Source organism: Bufo gargarizans, chromosome 3, assembly GCF_014858855.1.
Source record: "Bufo gargarizans isolate SCDJY-AF-19 chromosome 3, ASM1485885v1, whole genome shotgun sequence".
Taxonomy (NCBI): Eukaryota; Metazoa; Chordata; class Amphibia; order Anura; family Bufonidae; genus Bufo; species Bufo gargarizans.
The window spans coordinates 224,060,707-224,082,999 of NC_058082.1; the positions used below are offsets into that span (position 1 = coordinate 224,060,707).

Consider the following 22,293-nt stretch of genomic DNA (forward strand, 5'->3'; position numbering starts at 1 on the left):
TGCACAAACTCAAATATGTAGGGTTCCCTAAATGTTTTGTCCTGTCGCTTTTTTTTTTTTCCTTCCAATTTCAACTAACCTTAATTAATTGGCCTCTTGCATCAATGCAAACTATCTCATTCTCTAACCAGTTGCATGCTATGAAGTGGAATGCAGTCGGTGTAGATCCCCTATTGTAAGATCGCTGGTAGGAGAGAAAGAGGTTAGAGCATCTAAAAAATATTAGGGGTGGTGCCCATCATATGAGATGTCGGGATGACGGGCGCCAGGGGGTGGAAGATTAGAGGACGTGTAGCAGGGCTTGCACGTAGTAGTAGTATATAGGCCGGTCAGTCAAAGGCACAACAGAGACCCAAATGGGCGACATTAAAAATACTCACTAGGTAGCGGCACTCCTTTTTAATGAATTCAAAATGTAAAAAGAATAAAATTATCAAGGGTGACACGAAGGTCACTAAAGACGGAAAAATAGTGCGGAGTGTACCCAATAGAATATATGTAATAATTTATGAAATAAATTGAGTGGTAAAAAATATATTGGAAAAAATCTATACAGTAAAAATCAGCCAGGTGGGAGACAAGGGAAACGGCAAAATTGTTTCTTGGTTAAAAAAAACCTGATGATTAAAGGAAAGGTGTAGACTTTACTTCACAGGGGAGGCTGTCTGTTGGATAAAGCTCAAGACGCCTTCAGACAGAACCTCCCCGGCCGGGTCCGCTTTAAGATGTTGGAATTAATGGCAGCCAGATATCCAGCGTCTGATCGAAATTCTTTTTATTAGGTAGACAGCACGGCACTCAGCGCCTTTCAGGGGTCTAAAGGCACCCCCTTCTTCAGGGGTAATACAATATAATGTACGCAGCAATAAAATATAAAGCAGTATAATATAAAACCATCTGATGGTACCTTTTATATCTAAATAAGGGTGGCATGTGGAGCTAAAGTGCGGAATGCACATCGGACGGAGTGCAGAGGGGAACTGGGGAGGAGCAAGGAGTGCGCTCCTAGCTGAAGCACAACAAACAGGAGGAGGGAGAGGAGTGTCTAGGGGAGGAGGGCTGGGTCAGCATGGGATTACATATTAAACGGGAGGATGGCTGGGTCAACATATTGCTACTTATGGGGGTATTAAGGAACTAAAATAGGCAATTAACCATGAATGCACTAATACAGCACCAGTGGGTTAATGAATTTGTGAGGATGATGAAGTGTGTGGATTAAATTAATTTAATGAATGAACTTTTTGAATGAATTAAATTAACTTTTTGTTAGATAGAATAGTTATTGGGGTAAAAGGATGAAGCATACATGAAAAAAGGGGGGGGGGGTTCAATCTGGATTTTGATGTGATTATTGGTGAGAGATTACATCTAGGGATTCCATTACCATCAGATTGATAAAAAATATTCATGTAAAATATTGGTGCGCATTATAAAGACAAATTAATAGGTAAAAGTAGAATCCAATTCATAAATATCAATGCATATTAAGGGGACAGAGCCTTCCATCCACTCCGGGCCCCGTAGCAGTTGCATTGTCTGACGCTATTGGCGGTACGCAACTGGGTATGAGTGTCTGCACAATATAAACATTATACTATTATAAAGCAACTGCGGACTGATCAGCAGCCTGGTAGCTAGGTAGGACCTATAAGTGCCTTCTGGTGCCACCCAAACAGCAGGTCATGGCAATCTACTGATTACCTTATGTTCTATGGGCAGCTTTTCTCAGCTAAAAATCATTTCCACAAAACGTTTGACTTGTCATTGGGATATGTTTTGATCGGTGGGGTTCCTCTGATCCCTAAAATGAGTAGGCAGAAGCGCTCACTGAGCAATATCTTTACTTGCTAGCTGAAGATGCATTCAATCAAAAGTCTGTCTTTAACTAGCAAGGAAATGCAGGCTTTGGCTGAGTGCTTTTGCCTTATTGTTTTGGTAATCGGTGGAGGTCTTGGCACCTAAACCTTCAATGATCAATTTTTTTAAAAACACAGTTGAAAGTTGTCCATAGTGGAGAATATAGCTGCTTTCCTCCAAAAACAGCACCATACCTGTCCACAGGTCATGTGTTGTATTGCAACTTTACATCAGTGGAGCCTAGCTGCAACCCATGGACAAGTATGACACTGTTTCTAGAAGAAAGCAGCCTTCATGATCCTGGACAAACCCTTTTAAGGGATATCACCACAGTGATACATTGGTGTTGCCAAACCCAATTAGGGCCCCCCAGTCTTCAGCTTCATTTTCTGTTATTATGACAGAATCCGCAATGTTTGAGGATCCTGAACACCCATCACCTGTATGCTATGGACAATGAAATGCCATTATGAGCATTATGAATGCCTCCTAATCTCCCCTAGACTGCATTGTAGTTTTCAGGCCAGTTCTCATAGTCTCCATTTGCAGCTATAGATCTCCCAAAAATGTCTTAAGTACTGACACAGAATGGTAAGTGCCGCTGCTGCTCCTGGGTGAAAATGATCACTCCTGAGCGAGAAAGCAGCTCTTGTACAGCACACAATTGTACCCATTCTTTTTAAAGTTCCTTAGAAAAATGACATATAATTTGCAGCCATTGATAGCTCAAGTTGAAATTCACTGAGAACATTTGTAATGTTGGTAATCAAGAAGTGAAAGGAAAACATGAAATGCTGAAGCTGCTTTGTGCTCGGCTTTCAATTTTGCGGTATGTCACTTTACAGCAGTATGGGCAGCCATTTTGTTGTCTGTTTTTCATATCAAGGGGAGAATAATCATCCCCCCTACTCCATGGATTTGGCATTAAAATTGCATTTGACTTTTTAAATCCAATTGTGACTAGCATAAATTGCAACTGCCATTTTACACCAACTTCACCTAATTTCCAAAAAAGGGGATGTGACCAGGATGGGCTGTAGGTGGCGAACATTTATTATTAAACTGCCATAAATAAAAACTAAAATCTACACCAGCTACAAGATGGAGTAGATTTCAGTCTGACACATTGATTGCCTGTGCCTCATCATAGATTTAGTTGCAACTGGCATTCTTACTCTGCCCCCGACCAGTTTCCAAAAAGGGGGCATGGCAAGGGCAGGTTGTGGGCTGGGATATTGTCCCCAGCACTTTTAGGGTCCATTCACACAACTGTATAGCTCGCAAAAAAGATGAAGCATGTCCTATTGCGGACAAGAATAGGCATTTCTATCATAGGGCCGGCCATGTGCGGTCTGCAAAATGCAGAACGCACACGGCCGGTATCTGTCTTTTGCAGGTCCGCAATTTGTGGGCGTATGAGTGCACCCTTATAGATTTCAGTCTGGCGCATGGACTACCTGCGCCTCCTCATAAATTAAATGCCTGCTCCGGCAGTGTAGCACATGTCGGCCTTGATGAATTAAGGCCTTAGTCTTCAGGTCAGTAGTGTCCACATTTTATTTGAAAGGCCCTTCGCTAGAGATGGAGCCATTTCGTGTTCCTCTGTAATCCACATTCTCAAGTTCTTTGATGTAAAAGCGTGAGGTACTTTTTTTTTTATTAGCCCAAGCATGTAGAAAATTGCTCTAGATTGTCTATTGTACGCCGCAGATCTCCACTAAGGAATCGGGTTCACCGAGAGGGCAAAGCCTAACCATGCCATTTATTGGGTTACCACTAGGCTGTTCTCGAGTAAATGGCGTCATGTCCGTCTGGGCGATTATACAATGAGAGCGGAGCGTTTTCTACTCTGTAGTGTTATATTCCAAACTGTCAGTTGGCATTAACTCAGTCAGTGGTAAAATCTCACCACCAAGAGATGAACTCTGCCTCAAAATGATGTTTTCCACTTCACTGCCACTTGTAACGCAATTACTGGGTCATTAATATCATTGCATGCAATTAGTGCCAGTAAAGCAAGTGTGTGTATCTCCCCGGTACCGTGACCCTTTGTTGGCCAGGGAATTCAGCTGATCAGCTCAGCCTCAGACTTAGTGAGAGCCTATTTATTTTATTTTTTTTCCCCCGCAAATAGTTGAGTAGTGTAATTACAGTAATGAAAGTGTTAAGTGATCCACTGAGGCATGAGATGGGTTAAACCACCTCTGCTGAAGTCCTCAATGCGTGGTCACCATATTGTCTGTCACATTATCTCAGTGTGCCTTCCAGTTGTTGTCCACAGTCCCCTAGTTGTTCCCGCTTTTACAAATTACTGTTAATTGCTCTTTTTATCTTTTGGCCCATCATTTTAATGCCAGCCCTCCAGTCTCACTTTAGAAAGGCCAAGAACATAAAAGTAAATATAAATTCTAATACGGTTTAGCCTGTATTGCTGAAAAAGCCCTTCGGAGGCAATCAGGTTGAAGTCAGACAGAAAATGAGCTTGTAGTTGGGTAATAAAAATAATATTTCTGCTCTAATTTAGCTGCGGCCTACTTTCAAAGTTGATGTTTTTGACCCATAGCTTGATCGTGTCAATGGGATATAAAAGGACACATAAATTGAGGATAAACAGTGACATCAGTATGACGATAGCACGCTCCTCCAAGATCTTATTACTGTATACTGTGCGCTTCAATAAAGAAAACGCCCCCCTTGTCTGCTGCCATCATAGTACAAGAGCAGAGATAATTTATTACTGCAAGGACTATTTGATCTTCTTGAGAAAATGTAGGCGGATTGGGCTCTGGCCTGGGAAGGTACTTGTGTCCTTGTCACTCTCTTTCTTTTTCTTTGCTATCGGCAAGGATGGCAGTGAACTGTGCTTTACAAAGACAGCTGTGGCCTGTGAAATCTGTGCTCATTAATTCAAGCCACTCAGGTTTTAAAGTGCTCCTACTAGCTATTGAAAGGCCAATGCATGAGACATCATTATTATGGTGCTCTCAGAAATGTTCATCATGGACAAAGGTGGAGCTGATAGTTCAAATTTTCAGCTATTTTATTTTTATTTTCCCCATGAATATGTCCTAGACCAGCTCATATTTAATGGGGGAGGTATGCGATTGCACTAAGGAATATTCATAAGCTCCTGCTATACATTTACCAGTCTACAGTGCTCCAGATATTCTGCAAAGGGTTATGTTCTTTCTCTCTCTCAAACCAGGAAACAATGTACTTCCCTGTTCGTTTAAACAAAAATCAAAAGTATCAAATAAATAATAATATAAAAAAATGAATTCTAGAGTTCGGTCAAAAAAAATGGCTTGGGGTACAGGCACATGGTCAGGTGTCTACATGCAGAAGCCAAAACCAGGAGTGAAAAAAAAAAAAAAAAAGGAGATGAGTCAGAGCTTGAAAATATGACTCTTCTCTGGTCACACAAGCAAGATATGACTATTTTATGTTAATTTGCATATGTATCAAATAGTTTTTTTTTTTTTTTACACAATAAAAGCACACAGAGCTATGGGGACTGGGTATTGCGGATGTGTTAGCGGCCATCTAGCAACCCATGTTCTCAGCTTTATAATCAAAATCCAGGTGAAAGGTTCCCTTTAAGTCTAAATGAAGCAACATCCAACACCCCACACCCCTGCCAATCAGTCATTCAGTGATAGCCCCGATGCCATAAGCAAATAGGTCAGTCTATTAATGGACTGAACTTGTCACTGCAGAGCTGCTCCCACTGATCAGATGGGGCGGAGGGGATCGGACCCCGACGATCAACTTGATGGCTTATCCTAAGGATAGGTCATCCATTAATGGAAGAATGGACAACCCATTTAAACCAGATCAGTACATAATAGGTAGGCCCCATTGGGAACAGAGTGATGCTTGTGTCTGCAAAGCACTGCGGAATATAGTAGCGCTATATAAATACGTAAAAGAAATAAATAATGCAATGTTTTTATGTAGGGTAGCACTATATATAAATGGTATGAAGTGGTGGACAGGTTGTTTTGCGGTCAACTAGTACAACCCAGTAGTTGTTGACTGTGAGATGATATCATTTCTGATGGAACTCTTCCCCACGTATATATTCTATATGTCAGTGCATTGTGACTTGGCTAATGTCTATGCGCATTAGTGCAGAAGTACATTCCCGCTGCATGATTAACAGTACGGCTTTCCTTTCATGATTCTGTAGTATTACATTTATTTGCCTAATTGAAAGGGATTTCAGTGCACTTTGCTTTGAAAGGGAAATTTCTCTCCAGAAAAGTTCACAGTTTATAATGTATTCCTGGTTGCTGGATTATGACCTCCAGATATTTGTTTGATTACAAACTGATGGCTTTTTTCATTCCCTTTGCAACTGATGTGAAATAAATGTCTGTCTTCCTCAACATGGCTTCTATGCCCATACATCATCTCAATGACATCACTTTACAGAATAGTAGCTGCATTATATATCATTTACATACTACTTATCATACATTTCTTTTTAATGAATCATTATGATTGGGTTGTTTTTCTTTTTGTGCTATTTCCTTAAAATGTAAGCCCTATTTTATTTTTTATTTTTTGTAATAGTCTGCCAGTTTATTAAAAATGTTTAGATCACCACACAAAATAGATCAAATCTGGCTAAATGATCCACCAATGATGTAAGGGCCATCATAACTCTCCATTGCAGAATTTGGTGGAAAAAAATAAAATAAAAAGATTGATATAGGTTTACTCCCCTCTGGGTATTTAAATGTCTTTGAGGGAATTGGGGGAGGTAGGTGTTGACAGAATGAGACATTCGCCCAATAAGTATATGCTCTTTAGCTATAGCAGTTACTTAGGAATCTGGGCCACAGACATTTTCCCCAGTGGTTGTCACCAGGCTCAGACTCATGAGCACATAGTAATATAGAAGTGGAATATGTATCACTGCTTGCTGGGTTATTTGAACTCTAGGTTTGTGACAATCCCTTAAACAGTTCAAAGTCAACAAGATTACTTCACATCATGCTAAAATGGCTGCTTAGAATGTGGTAATAATTATTATATTAAAAAAGGGGTTGTCCAGGCATTAGTAGGTGATGGTTTATCCTCAGGATAGGCCATCACTATCTGATCAGCAGGGGTCCAACACCCTACACCCCCTCTGATGAGCTGTTTGGCATTAGCTCCAGTGCCATTGAAGTCAGTACAAGCAGCTGTTCAGGTGGAGTTCCGTCACTGGAAGTCGGAGCTGGAACCACACAGTCCCATCAATGATTTAATGGGTGAAGCTTGTTACCACAGCGCTGCTCCCATTGACTTCAAGTCACTATTCATATGACTATATATCTTGGGATTAGATGAGTGTATTTTTGCTTTAGGCCTACACAGATCACAAAATCAGAAGTGTGTATATGTATATATATATATGTACACACACACTATATTTGCCTATGAAGAAGCGCACAGAGCGGAGTATGCCATTTTCCGTAGAGTCCCTGAATATCATTGGCTATGCTGAGGTGTCTCAGCACCATGTCCTATTACTTTACTTCTCCCGCTTTCGCCTGGTCGGTTAACGTGACACATGCTGACATAAAGTTCCCTCATTGCTTTTCCATTTCTGCTTTCTACTTTGACCGCTGTGACTTCTACGTCTGCTTTGGCTAAGGCTCCTTAGAGTAATTCCTTCCTAGCAAGGGATCAGGCTCTCTGTTTCTTTTAATATTCTAGAATATTTCCATAAAACAGTATACACCCTGTGCAAATGCCGTCTCCTGGGGAATGAAGGCTTCTTGCTGCTGCATACAGAAAAAAAAAGATATAAATATATAGGCAAGGATTACCAGCGGATTATCAAACTGATGACACAGGGACACTGCATTAACTCCTGATGCTGGCCGCTCACATACAGTACAGTGGAACGGCCAGGCCAGCAGATTGCAGTATAAGGCAGGCAGACAAATGAAAAGAGCCAGAGCCTGCTTGCTTGGTCCTGCCGCCAAAGGATTTTCTTTGATAAAAGAGCTGTGAGCTTGATAATCCTGTGGAGCGGACATTAGATCAAGTACAGCTCGCAATAAGGATTGCTTCTTAATAATGCGCGATTCTAAAGGCTTTGGCTTTTTCTTCTGTTTTACTGAGTAGAATAGATTTTTTACCGAGACGAGGGATGTTTATTACACTTGCTTCCCAATCTTGCAAAGCCCAAACGGATATGACTGGAGAAATGAATATTCGTTTAACTAGGCTTTAAAAACTCTCAGGTAATTCATCTCGCGCTATGATTAAATTACCACATAGCGTGAGCAGAATGTAGGAAAAGCCACATTATAGACAGTAATTAGAAAGCAGATACTCTGTCTTCAACTAGCTGCGATGCCACAACCAACTGCAGAGGACGGGGTTGGCTCTTCTTGCTGCATTTTCTCCAGTCCTTATCAGTGAAAATATATGTAGAGGCAAAAACCCAGCCAGCTTAGTGCTCTGTGTGATTAGTGCAGTCCTACTGTCTTGATAGGCCAAAATCAGCCAAGATCTATGCAGCAGCTTTAGTCTCCTGGGAGGTAGGGTAATAACGATCAAATGAAGACATATTAAAATGTAATATTACTTCCTCTCCATGGGGACTGTATAAAAATCATAGCCAGAAACAGATTGTGCCTGCTGCTTCTGTTTCAGCTGCTGATTCAATAGCTTTTCAATTTGACTTTGCATTTCTAAGGCTAAATGGAACGGATGTATAGACAGATACAGTAAATAGTCAAAGCAACATGAGCCAAACAGAATGCCTCTAATGAGCTTGAAAGGGAGCAGGACGGCATCCATTGATTTCCACACCATTCTCCACATAGACAGGAAATATAACGTAGAGCTTGGAGGTTATCCCAATAATGATGCGTCTGGACAGCAAAGATGGTGATCGACAGACCTCACACTGTGATGGTTGAGTCATATACTGCACTGTGGACCTCATGTATGAACGTTCCTGCAGTGAAAGGTTCTAGGAATGTCTTGATATCAGAAATGGAGACGGCTAGGTAATTCTAAAACCATATTAGTGGAATGTAGACATTTGGGGTCATTTATCAAACTGGTGTAAAGTACAACTGGCTCAGTTCCCCAAAGCAACCAATCAGAATTCACCTTTCATTTTCTAAAGGAGCTGCAAAAATGAAAGGTGATTGGTTGATAAGGGAAACTTAGTCAGTTCTACTTTACACCAGTTTGATAAATAACCCCAACAGTTTCAATGGAAATAACAGTGAACACAGTCAGATGTATGGATAGTTTATTTCTTCCAGTGTTATGTGGTGGGCTAGAGATTCCTACATATCTTGCAATAACATATGGGCAAATCACCATACACTTGAGCAACAGATTTACCACCAAAGGTATTCAGGCGTGGGCCATACAGAAGACTTTTTGGTGCAGTCAAGCAGGACATTTACATTATAACATGCAGTGAAGGAGTGTTGCAGTCCTTGTCCTGGTAGACTAGCTGTTGCATCTGTTGTTTACAATTGTCTTGCTGGAGACCAAAAAGTGCTTTAGAGTTGGCATCAATGTTGATGGCCAAATGTGCAGAAAACACTTGTCCGAGCAGGGGGGCATGTATGACCAGTAGGCAAAACGATGTGCCTTTTGTTAGTGAGAGCTACACACCTGGTTTAAGGTCCTTCTCTAGGACTAGTAGACTTTCCATAGAGCATTCAAATCCAGGAACACAAGCAAAATGATAAGGGCAAATGCTCTCAATTGTAAAAAGACCCCCACATGTATTTCATACTCACATCATCATGTGGTCCTTAAAAAGAAACCTAATGAGAATGTTAGGCAGCATTAGCTTTATTAATAGAAGCACTGTGATTCAGATGTGAGATTTCTTATGTTAACATTCACACCATGCTTTTGAAATTAGAAATTCAGTAGCACTTTGTTCCTAGGACAACAAAGCTAGGAGCAAATGATAAAATAATTGGAGCAAATGCTCTTAAAGTAGGTACAGCTTCCAGCCTCAAGCTTTACAATTGCACATTCCATTTTGCCTCCGATCTTTACAGTTTTGGCTACAGCATTTGTAAAAACAAAGAGTTTGGAATATTAATTCCATTTTAAATGGCAGGAAATTAATGTTGTGATTTTATTATGGAGACAAAAACCCAATCCACTGAAACCATAGCACAAATTGGGCAAATCTCTTTTTAATGTGTTGTGTTATTAAGGGGTTTTTTGAATGAGGGAAAGGCTATTCAGAGAGCTGAGATATCCGTCTTTGAAGAATTAATATGGTTGCTCTCAAGAACCATTTCATTCTGACGTGCCTCAGTGCAGGCTGCTGCATCAACACAAATGACTAATTCATTTTAGCTTTAAATGAGCTTTCTGACAAGTTTTAAGCATTTAACTAACATCTAAATTGGAAGCAAAATCCGTTAAATGTGATGCAGAAGATCACGTAATACCGTTTCAAAACAATGAAAACGCTTCTTCTCCTTACTCAAGATTCCCATCCCTTGAGAATCCAATACCTCAGCTTAAAGGGTTTTTTAAGCCACCTGCATTTTTTGAATAAATGCTAGAGTGGTATAAAGTAATAAAATAAATAAGGCTCACCTTACAGATCTCCCACTGGTCTCTGTACGCTGTCCTTTCACAATGATTTGTCGATACAGATGTGTGACTGCTGCAGCCAACCACTGGTCGCAGAGGTGACCTCAGTGGGACTGACACTTCACTGCTGCAGCCAGTGATTGGCTGCAGTGGTCACAAGTCCATGTATGAACATCATCACTGACAGCGAGGATGCAGAAACTGAGGGACCAAGAAGCACCAGACAGGGAGCAGTGGGGGATCCAAAAGATAAATAATGATACTTTTATTATTTTATACCAGTCTATACAGTTTAACAGAAAATTTTAGGTGGTTGGACAACCCATTTAAAGGCAATGTCCTATCAGAAGATGAGATTGTTTAAAGCAAATTTCTATCAATAAGGGGTTGTCCAAGTTGTGGATTAATGCAAGCACCTTCATAATATAGTAAAAGAACGTGAACTTCCGCATCAGTTTTACACTGCCTGTCTTCCTCCTGTCTTATATTTTTTTAAGAATTTTTGGTAATGTGTTTTTTCATGCATTTTTCTATGACCTATCTATATTAAACAAATTAAATAAAATCCTTCCGTTCTCATGCTGGCCACCATGCTGATACTTCTGTATAGAGAAATTTTCAGCAGTCGTCTCATTATCCTCACAGGCAACATTATAGTAAAAGGTGACACCCAGTAGATTATCAACATGGTATTATATCCTCAATATTTTCATAAGAGACTATTATTAGCTGCCCTACTATAGGAGCAGGAGTATATCTGTTGACTGTTTGCCATAAGAACCCATAAGTCTGTAACTGGCTCTCTGGAGTATGGTACAAACTGTATCTCTGTACTAGTACAAGACAAGTAGTACAGCACTGTTTTTAGAAGTAGACAGCCTCGATTGTGTAATATTAAACAATTAAAACTGGTTTTAGACCTTAGGGACAGGGACCAGCCCTCCCTCTACGGACTGAAGAGAAACAGAATGATTTAGAAAGCAAAATAACATTTTGGTGAGAAAAATCTAAATGAAATGCAATGTTTTCGAAGCGCCTCCGGCAAAGCTAATCCTGTTGAAATGTTCCAGGGTGACTTTTGATACCTTTTTTATTAACATTATAATGTCTGAAATGTAAATATGGACGCCTGATAGCTGCTCTCTTTGGTGGTTTCTATGGTGATGTGACTATTCGATTTAAAGGGTTTGCTTTTAAATGTCATTGTCATCTGCTTAGAATACAAAATGGCCACAGAGAATACCCCTTCAATATCAGCAAGGCCTTGCAGTCACTTCATGTGTTTGCTTAATAAAAAGCCTTTATTGTGCCTTGAATAGGAAGCAAAGGAATTCATCCAAATTGCTGGTGTTCAGAATTTCCCTATAGAGGTTGTTACAAGTAGTCAGTTTTAATTAAGAGTGTAATGTGGCTCTGGCCTTTCGCTATGCTACCAGATAACGCTTCATTTTGAAGATGAGCTTTGCAGTGCCCTGAGCTATTTTCAGAACCTCCAAGAGATCTTGCAAAAAGACTGTGACATGCAAAATTACTTGACACAAGGGCCTTCATGAAATGCAGCCTTAAAAATGAAATCCGAATAGTGATACTACAGCAGTGTGCACCAATATTACTAGTGCAACCGCTTGGCGTGAGTCGTGTTTTCTAGTTCCCAAGCCGAATCCTTTTCAAATAGAGAAACGCTTGCTTGAGTCAGATTTATGTTGGCATTCTATTACATGAGGCTTCTAGCTTGAATTAGATCCTGATGCTTCTATAATCAACTGGGCTGTAGGTGTGCTCCATTTTGTTAGAAAATGTTGGGTTGTGTTAACTCTTCCCGTGCTGCACACTTGCTAACCAGCCCCAGTCTTCATGTATGATGTCTTATTGACAGCCTAGCAGAAGATGCAAGGCTCTTTTCAATAGTAAAGACATTTTATGGCCGACAAAGGACAGGGCACCCTGCAGCTTTCGTTACAATTAAAGAAAAAATACTTCTGTATCTACTTTCTCTGCTCCTATTTCTCCTCTATCTTGCTTGCCAGCACATCAGCAAATAGGTTGTAAAAAAAAACACTTTTTATCAAAGACACATTTGATTTATGTCCAGGGCTGCTGCTTGCTATTGATTTTTGCTTCCGCTAAAAAAAAAAACTAAAAAAAAAAAACCTATGTCTCCATTATTTTGTGAGCCTTGTGTTCTAGTGTCATGCTGTCAGATGTACTCATAGATTAGATTACTATTGCTTTTTTTCCTTGTCCCTAAAGGAGGGCTTGGAATAAGAATACGTTTGATGAGATGGGTTTAGAGGGAGACATTGCAGGAGTTCATTGGAATGAAGTGTTAATGAAAGAAAGTCAGCCTTATGTAGACTTGTGTTTTGTACGTGTAAGCCTAAGTACACATATAGACAAGTTAAAGAGAGATTTATAGGTATTGTGAGAGGAAGCGTTGTGTGCACAATAGATGGATGGGTGGTACAAGCATGCTGTACTCATACAATGGAGTGTCTGGACAATTAGTGGATGAGGAGTAAAGTAAGCGTGTTCCTTTAGAGCCATAGTATTGTGTGTGGATAAATACAAATTATCGTTCTATTCACAAACCGTGTTTAAATGGACAATGTCGTTATCAGATATAGACTGTTGGTGAAGACAGGGATGTACAACTGTATATGTAAAGGCTGGGGATGCCTAAAGGATACCATTGGTTGTTAGATCCAGGACAGTTTGGTTGGATCTGCAGATAATCTATCTACAACTCCCTTAAAATTTTGTTATCTCATCATGTTTGTCATATCATATTGGTGTTGTGATCCAAAAAGGCTTCTAATGATTAAAACTACTCATAGACAGTAGATTGTTCTCGGCAGAGCAACCTTTTCCCAAAAGGATCCACCAACAATCATGTCAATCTGGTTTGTTGGATAGTCCCACAACCTGATCTTTGTTTTTCTCCCATTAGAAAAACTAATTAGGATTTACTTTAGCCTGTCCAATGATAGATAAGGCCTTTTTCACGTCATGTTAGGGCCTTCCATCAACCATGTCAGGAATATGGCCTGAGGTATACTACTGATAGAAGACTGTGATTGCCTGTTCAATATTTAAGGCTTTTAAGGCCTTGTTGTTCACATCATGTTAGAGCCGTCTGTCAACCATGTCAGGAGTATTGCAAGACATACCACTACCAACGGAAGACTGCAATGGTCTATCCAATCACCAAGAGTTTTAAGGCCTTGTTCTGTTTGCATCATGTTAGAGGCTTCTGTCAAACATTTCAGGAGTATTTCCATATGTATATGACCTTGTTCACATCATGTTTGAGCCCTCTGTCAACCATCTCAGGAGTATGGCCAGACGTATACGGCCTTGTTCACAGAATGTTTGAACCTTCCATCAACCATATCAGAAGTATGGCCAGACACATATACCACTGACAGAAGACTGCGATGACCTGTCCAATAATCAAAACTTTTAAGGCCTTGTTTACCTCATGTTAGAGCCTTCCATCTACCATGTCAGGAGTATTTCTAGTCATATACAGCCTTGTTCACATCACGTTTGAGCTTTCCCTCAACCATTGTCAGGAGTATGGACAGATGTATACCACTGACAGAAGACTTCGATGTATGGCACTGTTTAGATGTATAGTAGCATATTTCAAAATAATAGACTCCTATGCAAATAAAATGTGAACCTGCATGGTATAGTTTTGTAACGATCCCCCTGCATAGAAAAGTGTGATCAACTATGCTTTTCTATAGAGTCAAAAAAATGTATACCGACCTGACAGAGGCAAAAGGAATATAGATTGTGGAGTCCTATGGAAACGCTTAGATAATAGGTCAGAGTATATACTCAACATGATGTGAACAGCACCTAAACTTATCTACTGCTTATGGCCAAGCCGAACATTCATGTTTATGGAAGGGGGGTTGGTGTTAGCAAACATCTTGCACATGCCTGCGGCCAGCTTTACCTTCTAAAAATATTTGAATTTGATCACATTTTTTTACTTGGCTAGATGCCTTTGATGTATAATATATGCCCTTGTGACCATAAGAGCCTGACCGATTGTGCTAATCAAACTCGTATATCCTAAATGTTGTTTTGAAAACAAGGACATATGATGAAATGTTCTGTGATTGGTTTGACAGAAACCAGCTAACTATTCTTAATGGCAACAATTAACTGATATATTACACCATCCATGTAATTTCCTGATCTTATTTATACAATATAATAAATGGCACAAATGTGGGAAAACACGGTAAATCAGCAAATCCAGGTGGGAGCCTTCAAAGCCCCCAGATTAGAATTTACAGTGTTTCATGCTTCTGGACTCAAATGGTCATTAGTTAGCAGTGGACTGTAGACAAGTAACAGGCCGTGCATCTGTGCAGTGTATACAAAGCAGAATGTGTTTTAACTATTTTTATCCCTCTTTCCTCTACAGCTACATCTAATGGCTCTATAGAGGGTGTGGATAATCTGCAAGGCGGTGTATGTGTAACTAAAGCCATGAAGATCCTTATGAAAGTTGGGCAAGGTGAGAAACTTTGCTAAACTTTTTATATTTTTTTATTTCTACTAATTTCATGTGACTCAAATCCATTCTATTGTGTGTTCTGGTCTGTGGATCTTTCTTGTGCCTACAAGTAATCTACTCTTTTGTGTTTTAATCTGAATACCCAAGAACTATAAATGCTGCATACTATCCTTAGATGTGTGACCATAGATATAAAAATTTAAAGGCATTGCCAGCTGACTTTTTTTTTTTTTTTTTACAAACCGTAATATAACAGTATGGTATAAAATAGCAAAAAGAATAATACTCACCTTGCTAATCTTTTGCAACATCCATGCCAGCACCTCCTTGTTTAACTGGCTACAGAGATGATGAAGCATGTGTGACTACTGCAGCCACTCTGTTACGCCTGGGAAAGCTACTGTCCAGAGAAAACCTACAAGGGGACTTGGCGCAAAATCTGCGCTTTGGCTCTGTCATTTTGCCAATCTCTGGCTGGGAGCATTGCTGTCCAGAGAAGACTTACAAGGGGACACGGTGCTAAATCAACACACCTGTGACTCCTTCATAGTGAGCACCCGAACTGATCACAAAGTGTTGGCAAATTATAGCAATAGCTCCTTTTTTAAAAGATGGAAATCCCCTTTAAGCCTTACTTTAAGTTTTTTTTCTGGAAAAATGACATTATGTAATACTCTCCTTACCAATTCCCTGCCACTGCTCTGGTTCTTGCTCCTCTACAATTCTTGGTCTTGGGCTAAACACGCAAGAAATGTCTTGGACTACCCTCTGTGCCAGTCACTGGCTGAGGTGGGCAGTTATCGGCTGAGCATTCAGTTCCAGCCATTTCCTGGGTGTCAGGAAAGAGACCAGGAAGTGAAGAAGAACAGAGACTGAAGCAGTGACGGTGCATCATTGAGGTGTGTGATGACTGTCTGTTTTTTGTTTTAATAATTTCTACCCAGTTTTTATGTAAAATAATTTTGCCTGGGAAACTATGTCTTAGATAATGATGAATTCAGGCACATGTCCATAAACTTTGCCAAAGTTTGGTTTCTCAAACCTAAAATTCTAAAATAATTTGTTGTGATAAAGTTAATACATCTAAACTGGTATCTTCTACTAGGCATAAAAAGTATGCAGTCAGCACAGCTGACAGAGTTATTTTCAGAGTGCTTTGACCTCTCCTCCATCATGTAGATGTAGTCTACAGGACATTCTCAGACATTGTAATATTTAAACCATTCCTTTGCCATACAACTAAATAGATGGATATTAATAATGCTCACTTGCCCTTTGCTTACAGTAAATATAGTTACAGCAGCTTCTAATAATCTATATAGGCGTTCTTGTGCGTTCACATATAGATAACCGATGTTGTGTCAAGAATGAATAATATTTCTAATTAGAACTTGCTTTGGTAGTCAATCAGCTCACTCTGTTAAATTGAAATGTCATTTGCTGAGCTTTGCTTGCCAACTGTGAGAATCCCTATAGTTTCTGCAGATGGCCTTACAATCTCACTCTCTAAAATAACTTGAGTTGCTTGATTTCTTAAAGGAACACTTTTTACGGTTTCTCTCCTGTTTCTTTGTGTTCTTGCTTACTTCCCCTGCTTGCCTTCTTATTTGTTTTTGCGTTTTGTAAAATAAAAGCTATAATTATTTTTATCTTTTTAGATCCTGACTCTCCGGGTCCAAATCGGGATGGAAATTCATCTAGACATCCTGACGAAGAGGCAGGCTCCAATGGGAAGAGCTCAACAACTAGTCCATTTGTCAATAGCCCTGCAAGTAAGTATCAGTTCCACATTTAATAATGCTTTAGGATGTGCCCAGATGAGTATCTCTATTGTGATTTTTCTGCATGCCTGTGTTAATATACAGAATTTTTGTAGTTCCATCCTACTGTGTTCTACTGGTTTGTGGTATTGTATAGTATTATCCCAGCATGAGAATCCTTTTGAGATTAGGAGCTTTCAACATCAACAATCCAGACAGGAATATCACACAATATCAGAGTCTCTCTGATTATTTCTGCATTTAGAGATCAAAAAGATGCAGAAAGTAGTCCAGGTTAATACATATGGAAATGAAACTCATCTATTATGATTTACATTATCCCAAATGTTTTCAATATGTCTCAGTGCAGGGGGTGAACGGTTGTACCTCTATACATGCATGCATAGTCTCAGCTTTACTGGTTATCGGCTAATGATTACATGCATTAATAACTTGCGATTTTTATAGCTACATTTTATTTGCTTAGGAATGTAACATGCTACTATAGGATGGCTTCGGCGGTGCCATATGTTGGGCATGAGCCACTGGTGTGACAAATGGGTGGAGTCGCACGCCATGTGCGCATCCATAATATCCCCTATTGTGCTCATTATGTTATATGTGCTTATTATTCTAATTGGTTCATAATGTGCTGAGTACAGAATATCAGACTGTTCAGTGTGACACTTTTTATTGCTTGCCAGATGTGCAGTCATTTGTTTAGTTAATTGTCTATTACATAAGCTGAATCATTAATATTTCTACTGTGTTGCACAAATTAACTTTTGGTTTTCATGAGGGTAGATAGCTTCTTACCCTGCACTGATAAGTATATGAAATCCCACTCCATCATAGATGCCAGCAATGGTCACTGCTGGAACTTGCATCAGGATAAGGGATCTTGGCTGCTGGTCCCTTAAGCACTAAACAGGTTACTCAGTGTTTGTAGGGAAATACAATAAGATAATGCGTCATACTGTTAGGGTAACTCCTCTGGGACTTTCTGTTCTGCAATATAATGACAGGACGTCCAGCAATTGCTAAGAGAAGAGATGTATAGCATAGTCTGGATGTCTTGGCTGATGGAGAAACAGTGTGGTTGAACATCAGCTTGGAAGTAAGATCATGAGAGGCCACGTCTTGTTTAATACTGATCCCTCACTCCCTCTGCATTTTGCTGCCTATAAGAGCAATTGCTTTGTCAAAGTTCAGATGAGAGCCAGTTCATTGTACATATTCTGCAAAGAATGATCTTGGCCAAATAGAACATGAGCCCATTTATCAAGGATTCTAACGTTTGGCTTTTTTTTCTCCCTAGGTTCTAGCACAGATGGCAGAAACTCTGGACATACGAGTTTAATAGGATCCGAGGTGGCCTTATTTGCAGGGATTGCTTCAGGGTGCATCATCTTCATCGTCATCATAATCACTTTGGTGGTGCTGTTGTTGAAATACAGAAGACGACACAGAAAGCATTCACCTCAACATACAACAACTTTGTCCCTTAGTACATTAGCCACACCAAAGCGCAGTGGCAATAATAATGGTTCAGAGCCAAGTGACATTATCATCCCTCTAAGGACTGCAGACAGTGTTTTCTGCCCCCATTACGAGAAGGTCAGCGGAGATTATGGACATCCTGTTTACATTGTGCAAGAAATGCCACCACAGAGTCCAGCAAATATTTACTACAAGGTCTGAGGATAGTGGTGGCACCTTTTGACAATATTAAGGACAGGAAAGGTCTGTTGCTTCCTGATGGGGTTTTTTGGTGATTCCTTATGCATAAACATGGACTTGCATTGGGGACCAGGCACAAGCGAAAACCTTTCTTCAGAGAAAGCCTCTTTAAGCTGCACAGCTTACGGGATCTGATGGTTCCTGCGGAAAAGTGCTTACAGCAAGCTGGAAGACTATAACAAAATGCCCATTCTGAAAGCTATACCCTGGTCATGTTCACCCTCTTTTAAGCCATGAGCACCAGGCATCCAAGCGTATACAAAACCAGGTTAATATAGACAGACTCACACGGACATTCTTCATTTTTAGGCATTATAAAGATGCTTTAGAATATTTATCTTGAAATGCAATCGTCTGATTTAATATCAACTAGCTTTCTCAGTGCATACTGGATTTGTCAGAAACGTGTGTGTAAGACTTACGAGAAAACACAAAACTTGCATTTTCTGCTTTTTTAGTCCATCACTGTTTCATTTTCTCTGTTGTCTAGGATGACTTTCACATAAGACTTCCTTCACTCCACCTCCTATATCACTAATGGAACATTAACCTTTGACGACTCTTGCTCCATCCATTTCTACCGCAGTCACACTCGAATGGGTAATATATTATGGAAATTGTATTTGCTAATACAGAGCCTTCCAGCAACGAAGTCAGGCTGCCAGCAAGTCCAGGAGCCCATAGGATAAACTGCTGAACGCAGTGAAAATGCTGCTGCCTCTGAAATAAGGCATTGAACAGAAACCTATGTAGGCAGCAAAGCACTTTGATATTTTAGTTTTAGAGAGGCATATGAAATGCAGTGGAGTAAGATTGCAGTTGAAGGCATTCTGTCTGTCCAGCAGCAATGTGCCGAATTGCAGTACACCGTCACTACGAAGGTGCATAAGCAGGTAGAGAAGGGCAATAGTAAGTGGTTATGAGGCTAGACTGTTGGAGATCTAGGCAATAAGATGATGATATATGAAACTCCTAGTCTGTTGCAGACTCAGGTGCTATACTGACCATATTATTCCTCAGCTAGGATAAGCTTTCAATAGCAGAAAGCCAAATCTGACCTGCGAGTTCTAGTGCCCGAGGTCATAGCAGAGCAAATATTCCACATGTCCACTTAAATTATTTTTACTTCTCATTGGTATATTTTTGGGCAAGCCATGTTAACCTGGCCCTTATAGTACGAACATTCGGACATTTCTGCTTTGTGGTCATACTATCCCGGAGGAGTGCAGCCTAGGATTCTTAGCTGACATGGCATTTCGCTGGTGCTCGATTTCAAAGAAAAAGCACATATGGCAAACATTTTACAGTTCTTAGGTATAAAATAAATTATTAGTACGGAGAACAGGAAAGAATAATAAAAAAAAAAGACTTATTTAATAGGTGTATAGCACACAAGGGGATATATAGTAAAAAAAAAATACAAAAAAAAGATTTTACTAATATATAATTTAATATTGCACAGCCTGCCCCGCTAAAAGATGTGAAATCCAGTTTGCAGCGATTAACTAGGCATTACAGAACGGACGCTGCTCCTGGGGCGGGAAGAAAACAACCGTAGTCCAAAAATAACAATAGGGAGAAAAAAAAGGAAACTAACAAAGCCCTCTCAAGGCGTCTCACACTAGAGCAGACTAGGAAGTTCAAGCCCAAAAAAGCAGGAAATCAGTGTTACTGCATCATCCATGTAACAAAGATGAGAAGATGTTTTGTCCGTCATTCTCTACATCAGAATTTCCTTTTGCCTTAATGCAACAACGTTACTAGACTACAGCAGGTTACAGAGCGCAATACCTAGTATTTCTTTTCTTCTACCTAGTACTCCCCCGTCACCATCTTCCCTTCTTTCTTTCTGTCGCTTTTTTTCCTCTCCTTCTTTCTCCTACATTTATGTGCTATGCAAAACAGATATCATCAACACCGTCCTGTTTCTATGGTAACACTTTGCTCTCTGAATTGGAAAGAAAAAAATTAGTAACAACGTTTTAAGGTTCTCGAGTCTCCAAGGAGCACCTGCAACGGCGAACTGTCAAAGGATTGATTGATCCTTTTTATGCTTGAACCTGAAAATTACGTTGGCATAAAGGAACAGTCGTGTGGTCATTTAAGCAAATGCAAGGTGGCAAGTCAGTTAGCCCTTGCAACAGATGATTTTCTAATAGAGTGTGATGCACAGAATGGCTCACTATGTAGGTACACAAAGTTGATGGGAATTAATCATTCTGTGACGCCATTTCTTTTTTCTATATATATATTTTTTTTTATATTTGTCATCCTATGTGCTATGGAAAGGACACTTAGATTTTTTTTAACTCCTTTCACCATGTCCTTTTACGTCAAGCTGTGAAAATCTCAGTCACCAATGCAGCAACCTGCAAAGAGTGTCAACCCATTTACTTTACTGTCTGTTTTGTGTCTGACGCCGAATGACAATCTTCAATCTGTTCCCTTTCGTCTAAAAGTAGGTTCAGGTTTGGAATTTTTATTTTTTTTGTTTCTGTAAATGCCTTGCTTGTGAGATCATATGATCCTTAGTCACCCGACTTAGGAATTTGCACCATTATGTCAAAGTGAAGATGCTGTAAATATGTGGAGAACCGTATCTGGATTTGGGGTGTGTCCGTAGCCTTATTCACCTTTTTAAATATTAATATAGAAAAAACAAGAAAATTACACGTGGAAAAAAAAGACAGAAAATGGATTTTCTTAACTAGATTGTGTACATAGAGCAATGTTGGATTTTTTTTACAAAGTCTAAGCAAAATGTTTTGTATAAAATTGAATTTTTGCTATGTATTTAGCTACCGCTTGTTTAAAGGCAGTGTCATTTCCCTTTGCACTGTAATGAGGAAGAAATGGTAAAAAAAAGGTTGCCAAATTGCTGCATATATGTGCCGTAATTGTGTACCATGAATATTTATTTAAAATAATTTTGTCCAATTTTGTAAGTAACACAGTATTATGCCTGAGTTTATAAATATTTGTTTCCTTTTTTTAAGAAGCGAGATAGCCTTTCCTAGGTTTACAACTTTTGCTTTAGTTTCACATTGTATTTAGCCCTTCAGCCCCTTCCCCACCAGACAACAAAACTCTGAAATTTCACATTCCACGTCTGTTTAAAACTGAATTTGTTCTTAAAAAATAAAATATTTTTTCCTATGGACATTATTGTGATTTGCGTTTTCTTTGTAATATTGAAAACTTGTTTCTGGTCTCTTATTCTAGACCAAGCAATTGGGTGGGTGGGGGTGGAGGGGATGCTCCTCCAGCTTTCTTACAGCCAGGCACAAGATTATGATGAACATTCTCTGCTTTTTCTGAACTTAAGACCAACCCTGTGAACAGGTATCAGTGCCTGACAGCTATCCCTGTACACACAGAATGCTGTTAGCCTTGAGCGAATCGCGCATCGAATCATAGCTCCGAAAGCGATTTGTTCAAAAACTTTGTTAATGCTGTTTCCATACAGCATTAAAATGTATTGGCTCTGTGTAGGCAAACTTCGTCTGAGCAAAAGTTGTGTTAGACTTAGGTGAATTACTGCTGTATTCCTATCTGCATATTTAAAAACATTTTAAAATAGGAATCTGAACTGGGCTTTGTTACACAGGTACCAACTAGTATGAAAGCCCACTTCGGATTCCTGTTTTTAAATACGCAGATCAGTGAAGTCTCGCGCAACTTCAGCCGAGATGAAGCTTTCCCACACAAAGCTAATACATTTTAATGCTGTACAGAAACAGTGCTAACAATATTTTTGAACGAATCGACTTTGAATCATAGGTTTGTTTTAAGCCTACTGTGAATGACTGATAA

The 22,293-nt window shown here is 39.6% G+C and overlaps 1 protein-coding gene across 1 annotated transcript in view; it reads left to right on the plus strand.

The window, feature by feature from the left end:
* The window catches only part of EFNB2 (ephrin B2), a 42,441-nt gene extending 20,801 nt beyond the window's left edge, over positions 1-21,640 (plus strand). The window contains exons 3-5 of the mRNA XM_044284966.1: positions 14,888-14,980; positions 16,639-16,752; positions 18,059-21,640. Coding sequence (XP_044140901.1) covers positions 14,888-14,980; positions 16,639-16,752; positions 18,059-18,441 — 590 coding nt within the window. The 3' untranslated portion in view covers positions 18,442-21,640. The remainder of the gene's footprint in view (positions 1-14,887; positions 14,981-16,638; positions 16,753-18,058) is intronic.
* The last annotated feature ends 653 nt before the right edge of the window (positions 21,641-22,293 follow it).